The 9,535-nt window shown below is 35.9% G+C and overlaps 1 protein-coding gene across 1 annotated transcript; it reads left to right on the forward strand.

The window, feature by feature from the left end:
- Nucleotides 1–5,404: 5,404 nt before the first annotated feature.
- On the forward strand, nt 5,405–9,245 carry LOC128667613 (uncharacterized). Its single transcript, XM_053738451.1, has 6 exons — nt 5,405–5,428; nt 7,244–7,886; nt 7,938–8,089; nt 8,252–8,434; nt 8,514–8,686; nt 8,759–9,245. Exons 1-6 carry the CDS (start codon nt 5,405–5,407, stop codon nt 9,243–9,245), a joined length of 1,662 nt encoding a protein of 553 aa, XP_053594426.1.
- Nucleotides 9,246–9,535: the final 290 nt, after the last annotated feature.

Below are 9,535 nucleotides of genomic sequence, written 5' to 3' on the forward strand. Positions count from 1 at the left end.
ATTTCGTACCGAGCGGAAGTACGATAGACAATCCCGATCGTTGACCTGCGTGGCTTTAGGGTAGGTCAGGGATTTTAAAGCGAGAGGGAAGCAGGTAGGTGAATATGGGCCCTCGAGAAGTCCCTGTTCTTTTACGTCTGTCTCTTTCTGTACCCGTTGACTTAGGAATGTTAGAGTAAGAGGTATAAATAAGAGAAAGATGATTTTTAAAAAAAAGAAAAGAATCTGTATATTCTTATAAAATTATAATGTTGTTTTACATGTGTGTACTAAAATTAAACAAATATAATTAACTTACCACTCAGCTTGAGGTGGTTTACAATCTCGCTGATCACACTCTCTCACAATTCACCACTTTGAATTTATGATCGCGGAATTGTTTTATTTGATTCGCTGGGACCCTGCCCGTGGCTTAGGGATTTTACTCAGCGGAATTTGATGCACTTTTCGGACTCGGAGCTACTGGGGTGCCAAGCGGATACACTCCCCTATCTGTCGAGTACGAGTGTGAATATTTGATTTTATTTAGGATATCGATCTAGGAGTCTGATTTCCTAGGCTATAGACCGTCACGAGACCGATGATCCTGGTGAGTCGAATCGACCGCGATTTTTGCAAGATTAAAATCTAGGTATTTGGCCAAGGAGCCCGATTGCCTAGGCGGTGGACCGTCACGTGGACAACGATTAAGATTTTATCTCTGATTCGCGGTACTAGTCGGACTTGGGCCGATAGAACTAATCGGAGATTTTAAACTTATAGAACTTCGGAGCGAGTGACTCGAGATCCGACAGAGGTTAGTTCAGATTAGCGATTGACTGCCTTCGTTAGATTTTCGGCAGTTTATATACTCTAATTTTGATGGGAAAGTCATGTGTTTTCTGATGCAATCGTTGGGTACAGCTCATCATCTTTGACAAACAAATGACTAAGCACGCAGTTCCGGGTATAGCTTTCTAAAAATTTAGAAAAGTCCATATATGGAAATTGGATGATATCGTTTTTGTAAACAACAAAGAATGTGTAAGTGCTCTAATACAAAACGAATGATCATGTACATAGGTCCGAGTTTAGTCATATCATTAGAACATGCACGGCGATTTCGAAATATGGAAATTGGATGGTCGTAAAATTTTTATGACCGTTGAGTTAATTAGAGGTCCGGTGCACACGTGCAGGTGTCCCGCTGAGTCGCAGCTATACATATTTTTCGGTACTACGCCCGTACACGCATACACATTCTCTTATGAATGTATTGTAAATAGATGTACGCAGGTAATGTGGATGCAAGATGAGTATACAGCTAGGTGACGTAGTTGGGTTTGAGAAAGGGGCTCTGCCCTTTTTGATGGAGAGAGAGTGAGACAGGTATATTGTCTTATCTATCGATCTTTGTCTATTCTTACTCATCGTGCATGCACTTACATAGGTACCTGCAAAAGGTGAGAGGATCTTAATACGAAGATTTTGGGTGCGGCTAGTACATCTTTTCATAAAGAAAATAAAAAAAAGAATAATGTTATTTCAGAAGTTAAATCGCAATTCGTATGTATCAATCGTTACACAGGGATGGACCTCGATAACCCGATCAGAGATCATTGCACTGCAACTTCCAAGAAAAACTATAAAATTTTTAGAAATCATAACTGGTCGATCCCATAACGATAAGGAACAACGGGAATATTGTCACACAGCCAAACAATTTGATACCAAATTGTTTTAATGAAGAAGAGAAATCTTCTAAACAAGAAATAAAAATTTACAAATACATCTGAACGACAGAAGACAAACCACGGTTAACACCAAAGAGGAAGGTAATAAAAAAAAAACTATAAAAAAAAAGAAACTCACATAACGAAATTTTGAATAAATTCATAATATGGAAAATATAAAAAAAGAAGAGAGGAAAAATATAGAAAAAAAAGAAAAAAAAAAAACCACATCATTCGAGAAAGAATATCCAACTAAAAAAAAAACCATAAAATTCTACATGCTATAGGATTAATTCCAATAGATAAAAGGGGACCGAAAACACCGAATGACCAACGAAGACCGCTGTACTTAATATTAAAATAATAATACAAGTAATGTAAATACAAAATGTAAAAGGTCAAAACGCAATCCGTATTAACCATTTGAATCCACTTTTATTTACGCAGGATTGCATAAATTGAAGTCATCGAGGGCGATGATGACTCTAAGGGTAGAGGTGTAACGATTGATACATACGAATTGCGATTTAACTTCTGAAATAACATTATTCTTTTTTTTTATTTTCTTTATGAAGAGATATACTAGCCGCACCCAAAATCTTCGTATTAAGATCCTCTCACCTTTTGCAGGTACCTATGTAAGTGCATGCACGATGAGTAAGAATAGACAAAGATCGATAGATAAGACAATATACCTGCCTCACTCTCTCTCCATCAAAAAGGGCAGAGCCCCTTTCTCAAACCCAACTACGTCACTTAGCTGTATACTTATCTTGCATCCACATTACCTGCGTACATCTATTTACAATACATTCATGAAAGAATGTGTATGCGTGTACGGGCGTAGTACCGAGAAATATGTATAGCTGCGACTCAGCGGGACACCTGCACGTGTGCACCGGACCTCTAATTAACTCAACGGTCATAAAAATTTTATGACCATCCAATTTCCATATTTCGAAATCGCCGCGTATGTTCTCATGATATGACTAAACTCGGACCTATGTACATGATCATTCGTTTTGTATTAGAGCACTTACATATTCTTTGTTGTTTACAAAAACGATATCATCCAATTTCCATATATGGACTTCTCTAAATTTTTAGAAAGCTATACCCGGAACTGCGTACTTAGTCATTTGTTTGTCGAAGATGATGAGCTGTACCCAACGATTGCATCAGAAAACACATGACTTTCCCATCAAAACTAGAGTATATAAACTGCCGAGAATCTAACGAAGGCAGTCAATCGCTAATCTGAACTAACCTCTGTCGGATCTCGAGTCACTCGCTCCGAAGTTCTATAAGATAAAATCTCCGATTAGTTCTATCGGCCCAAGTCCGACTAGTACCGCGAATCAGAGATAAAATCTTAATCGTTGTCCACGTGACGGTCCACCGCCTAGGCAATCGGGCTCCTTGGCCAAATACCTAGATTTTAATCTTGCAAAAATCGCGGTCGATTTGACTCACCAGGATCATCGGTCTCGTGACGGTCTATAGCCTAGGAATCCAGACTCCTAGATCGAAATCCTAAATAAAATCGAATATCCATACTCGTACTAGACAGATAGGGGAGTGTATCCGCTTGGCACCCCAGTAGCTCCGAGTCCGAAAAGTGCATCAAATTCCGCTGAGTAAAATCCCCAAGCCACGGGCAGGGTCCCAGCGAATCAGACAAAAACAATTCCGCGATCATAAATTCAAAGTAGTGAATTGTGAGAGAGTGGGATCGACGACCTTGTGAACCACCTCAAGCTGAGTGGTAAGTTAATCGTAATTGTTAATTGTAGTACACACATGTAAACAACATTATAATTTTATAAGAATATACAGATTCTTTTCTTTTTTTAAAAGAATCATCTTTCTCTTATTTATACCTCTTACTCTAATATTTCTAAGTTAACGGGTACAGAAGGAGACAGACGTAAAAGAACAGGGATTTCTCGAAGGCCCATATTCACCTACCCGCTTCCCTCTCGCTTTAAAATCCCTGACCTACCCTAAAGCCACGCAGGTCAACGATCGGGATTGTCTATCGTACTTCCGCTCGGTACGAAATAGACTTATTTAGTAATCAAAACTTGCCAAATATTAAACATTCTCACACTAGCCACGTGACGGTCCTATTAAGCTCCTTGGTTGAGTAATAGAATAAATATTGTGGGTAATTTTACTAAATAATTAATTAATAAAAACCCTTCGCCCGTCGCCTTCACTCTCTCCGATCGTGAAAGTATCATAAAAATATTACTGAGCGTGAGAGGAAACTTGATTATTATCTTGTATTAAAGGACCATGTCCATGATAGAAATTACCATGGACTTTAAAGGATAACTCCCCAACTGCTCATTAATTTTAGCTTTTGTACTTACCATAGATAACGCGGCGTTATAAGAACGAATATTTGTAATAAAACCTCTCGATCCGATATTATTTGTTGTTAGTACTGAATGAATCAAACCTGAATTTTTTGGTTAAGATAAATTAATTTTACTATTTCTGTAGCATTTCATATATCTCCCACTAATTGGTCGTTCAGAAGTAAAGAATCGAGCATGACAATGTTCACAAATTTGATCCAGTTTACCAAGTGAATAAAGTTCAGGATAGAAATCATTTTAAAGGGCAACATGATCTAAACAAGGATTTCCACGGACCTCTCTTCGTATATTTCTTTTTTTTTCACGATATTGACCAGTAGCGGATTTACGCTAAAGCCCGTGAGGCCCGGGCCTAGGAAGGCAAATTTTGAGGGGCGCTGAAAATTTTTAAGACGACTAAAATTAAAAATTGATTGAGTTTTTTGTAAACTGGAAGACCAAATTTTAGAGTTTATTTTTTTTGCGCTCTTACAATATAAACATAGAACAATTTCAAGGGTAGACTTTCTTTGTTAAAATGATTAATTGGTAAAGTATTTGTCACGATTGGAGATCGTGATGGGCGTAGGTACGATATTCGTATAAAGTATAGTGAATAAAAGGGTACTTACATTGATCAAGGACCGATCCTATGACCTGGGCTCACGTGACCAAATGCTCGGTTTATTCTATTTTATATTCAATTTGCGCCCACAAAATATTGTTGAAGACAATATTGATAAAATCCAAAACGATTTCCAATTTAGTATGTGACTGATCTGATTTCACAATCAAACGTCGAGCGGTAAACGTAAGATTGTGTACCCCCTACTGTGAACTATCGGTCTGAGCGGCTAGACAGGTAGAAAATAAGGGATAAAGGAAGGTGGGTTGCCGAAAAGCCTCGTGAAGCTAGTATCTCATTGTTAAAGTAAAATTGTCTGTTAAATAATGTTTTCAAATGTTTTATGTTAACGAGTATTTATTTATTTAATGACTCAATATTCTCAAAATAAAAAGGGTTACAAATGGCAATATTTAGAATAGTAAATATAAACGTAAATGTTTCATGCTTATGGGTTACTAATATTTCGGAGTATATAAAAATAAAAATACCAAACAATGGTTACAATGTTCAAAAACTTACCCTAAACAGGTTTTGGTGAGGTGTCAAGACTGTCAGCAGTTACACAGGACACTTATTCACGACGCGTTCTCGCGGTCAATTAATGTGATTTTAAATTTATCGAATTATTTATTTATTTAGTCTACCTTGTTGTATAAGTTTCAATGTTTATGCGTTTTTAAATCTCTGTAGGTTAAATTAAAATGAAGGTCTTTGCACTTCTCGCGGTAAAATAATTTCAATATATTCAAATTCTTCGCTTTTTCGCGGCAAAATATTATTTAAAATCTTCGCATTTATCGCGGTGAAATATTCTTTGATTCTTCACGTTTCTCGTGGTATCCTTCAATATAAAAATAATAAAATGAATGGAATCAAATGGATTCTCATAAGATGAAGATAATCAATGCTGTACCGGTGCTAAACGGTTGATATTAGTTCACGACTTATAACGATCAAGGACCAATCGTACGATCTGGGCTCACGTGATCGGATGCTATACGCTAATATCGCGTTGATTATGCTTCTGAAGCTAGTAGAAAATAATATACCGATTATACGAGTGCTTACGACGATCAAGGACCGATCCAATGATCTGGGCTTACGTGACCGAATGCTCAATCGGGATATCAATCCTCTAGCCACGAACACCGTCAAGTGTCCGGAGTTCGGTAAGGTTCAGAGTTTGATTCCCAAAAGAACTGATGAGCTAAAGTCCATGGTCTTTTTATATGATCCTCACATATGAAAAGTGGTGGTAACCAGTTTCCCATATGAGAGGACGCGGACTCGCCCGAAAGTTCTAGGCCCATGCACACGTGTGATCCCTGGGAAACAGATTTTGACCATTAAAGAAGGCTGATGACCTGGCGCCACTCTGTCGCCGAGCATGCTCGTGTAGGAAACCATAAATTTGGAGGTTTCCATTAGCTTTCTCTAATTTCCAAGAATCACATGCAGGTGCGCATGAGTTTGGTGGTCTATAGGTTTAAGATGAAAAATCAAAGAAGACTACCGCTTCTATGCTTAGATTAGTTAAATGGGAACGGATACATAAATTTTAAAAGTACCTTAAGAAAAAAAATGATGAAATTTCCAGAAAGAGAAATATATAATACGCGTGGTCCATTAGTACAATGCGACTTCATTGTAAAGCGTTGACAACGCTCAAGTAGGTATATTTGTCCGGTACGACTTCTGGCGTCAGTAAAAAAAGTTTCATAACCATTTTTAATAACATTAAAAACATTTCTAACAACATTGCTAAGAATTCTCAATGTTAATCTCAATAAATCGAGTTAGTTACGAGCATCATGTTTTATCTAAATTTTTCGAACTTCACGTACACGCATCGTTATTGTTTATATGATTACTTTTGGGAGGATACTGGACACTGAAATTCGAGACTAGAGCTAGACAGCTCTCGTTTACAGGCATAGACGTGTTCAAGCAACGATATGTAATATAATGTTTTCGTTTAATATTTTACTCATTTATTTTTTTTTACCGAGTATTGAGCTGCGATATTTTTAGTCTTGTTCAGTCTTTTCGAAGTTGTTAGTGAGTGCAGATCTTGACATTCTATTGTGTTGTTTAATTTTATTCTATTCTATTATTGAATTCTAATTATCTTATTAAGAAGAAAACATGAGTTCTTTTCGAAAAAAAGCTAGTGGTGCTGAAAATCGTAAAAAAAAGCAAACGAATCAGCAGAAAGAGATGATTTGTTGAAAAAAATTCCCAAAATATCTACTTTCATCACTACGTCCTCTTCAAAAATATTAAATTCTAATGAAAACGAAGTACAATCATCATGTTCATCTGTAGTAAGTATTAAAATTTTATTAAATGATAATTAATTTCATGTTATAAAAAAATTATTTACAAGGGTTGATTAAATAGGAATTTAAAAATTTTAAAACTATATGTTTCTAGTTAATAATTGAAATTTTAAATTCTGTTTCTTTATAGTATTTATAACTAATATTCACATTATTATATTCATTTATAATCGATTTTAAACTAAATTCTTAATTGAGCAGATATTAGAAGAAACTGTACAACAAGAGACTCAAGGAATTCAGTTTGATTCTCCATCAATAAATTTACCAACTAGCGATTTAACTAGATCTAAAGATTATACAATTAGCACGGATCCGTATTTATGGGACCTAAATGAAGTAACACGAGATTTTATAACTGTCAATAGTACACCACAAAATATTAATGCTGATTTTGATAAGTCAAGGAATGTTCATAGCGATAAAACACGATTTCGTTCAACAAAATTATTTAAAAGAATTATGAAAAATGGTGAAGTTAAACCTCGTGCATGGTTAATTTGTTCAGAAACTAAAGGATCGGTATTTTGTGCCCCATGTCTTTTGTTTGGCAATAATAATGAGACAAATGCTTTTACTGGCGAAGGTTTCCGTGATTGGAAAAACTCAAAAACCCGTGTTGAAGGTCATGAAAACTCTAGTATTCATAAAACTTGTGTGAGTCAATTAAAAACTCGAGTAACAGCTCGAGGACGAATCGATCAATTTCTCGCACAACAGCTCGATGAAGAAATTTCGTATTGGAAAAATATTTTACATCGGGTAGTTGCAATCGTCAAATCGCTTTTAATAAGAGGACTGCCATTCCGAGGACATTCGGAACAATTGGGAAATCCTCATAACGGTAATTTTTAAGGAACAGTGGAGCTTATTGCTGAATTTGATCCATTTTTAGCTGATCACTTGAAAACATTTGCGCATCCAGGCAGTGGAAGTACATCATATTTATCAAAAACAATCTATGAAGAAATTAAATTGTTAATACATAATCAAGTATTGAAACAAATTTCTACTGAAATGCAAAATGCTAAATACTTTGGAATTATTGTAGATTCTACGCCTGACATCGCCCACGTCGATCAGCTTACTATTATTATTTGATATGTACGTAACAATGGAGAAATAGTAGAGCGATTCTTAGGATTTGTACCAAATGCAGGTCATAAAGCCAAAGATATTGAAGATTCTGTTTTAAATTTTTTGTCACAGAATGATTTCGACGTAATGAACTGTCGTGGTCAGTCCTACGACAACGCAAGTGATATGTCTGGTATATATTCAGGTGTTCAGGCACGAATTAAAACACTCAATCCTTTAGCTGATTATGCTCCTTGTGCTGCACATTCATTAAATTTAGTTGGAACTTGCGCAGCTGAATCAGTCCCTGAAACAGTTGATTTTTTTTTCTACTGTACAAGAATTATAAAATTTTTTCACGATTTCTACATATCGCTGGGAGATTTTGATTCAGCGGACAAATCGAAATCCTAAAAGTCTTTCTAAGACTCGTTGGTCTGCTCGACATGATGCATGCTATGCATTAGAAAAAGAATGGTCTGATATACTTGATGCATTGAATTATATTGCAACAAGTACAGATCAAAAACCAAATACACGTTCCGAAGCTATTGGACTGCAAAAAAAGTTAAGACGCTTAGAAACAGCGATTCTAGTCATTGTTTAGAACACAATTTTAGAACGTTTTAATGCTGTTAGCAAAAAACTTCAACAATCACAAATTGACTTATCAACCGTTGTCGAACTTTATGATTCACTTGCTTCGTTTCTTCAAGATATGAGAAATAATCAATTTTCCTACTATGAAGAAAAAGCAAAATTGCTCTCAGAAGTTAGAAATCATTACGCACATGATACTCGACGTAAAAAAATTCGAAAGCTCCAATCAGATGAGTCAAGAGTAAATGAAAGGGAACCTTACTCTGGCCATGAAAATTTTCGTACCAATATTTATTACCGCATTCTTGATATTTTAAATGTAGAACTAATTAGACGTAAAGAAGTATACAAACAGCTTCACGATAATTTCAGTTTTTTCGATAATTTACCTGATATTAATATAAATCAACTCACGGAGCTAACAGCAAAGGCAGTCGCAACGTACCCGGATGATTTAGAAGAAGCATTAAATAATGAGTGCATTCATTTGCAGTGTTACTTAAAACAACTATCGAGCAAGGTTTAAGATACACGTTCTGCATCAAATATAAGTGCAATTTTATATTCACGTGAACTCTATGCTATTTATCCAAATATAGATATTGCGTTGCGTATTTATCTAAGTATGCCGGCAACGAATTTTCTGGGGAAAGATCATTGTCCACCCTCAAAAGAGTGAAAAGTTATTTGCGTGCAAGTATGAAACAAGACAGACTCAATGCACTTGCGTTACTAACGAATGAAGCACAATTAGTTCAAGAACTTAAGTATGAGGATGTCATTGATATTTCCGCACGGAAGAAAGCAAGGAAAAAA

This window comes from Microplitis demolitor, chromosome 1 (genome assembly GCF_026212275.2).
Source record: "Microplitis demolitor isolate Queensland-Clemson2020A chromosome 1, iyMicDemo2.1a, whole genome shotgun sequence".
Taxonomy (NCBI): Eukaryota; Metazoa; Arthropoda; class Insecta; order Hymenoptera; family Braconidae; genus Microplitis; species Microplitis demolitor.

Coding starts and splice junctions, on each gene's coding strand:
- LOC128667613 (XM_053738451.1), top strand. CDS start 5,405: ATGAAGGTCTTTGCACTTCTCGCG. Junction 5,429..7,243: donor AGGTCTTTGCACTTCTCGCG/GTAAAATAATTT, acceptor TTAATTGAGCAG/ATATTAGAAGAAACTGTACA. Junction 8,090..8,251: donor CTAAATACTTTGGAATTATT/GTAGATTCTACG, acceptor TTTTTGTCACAG/AATGATTTCGACGTAATGAA.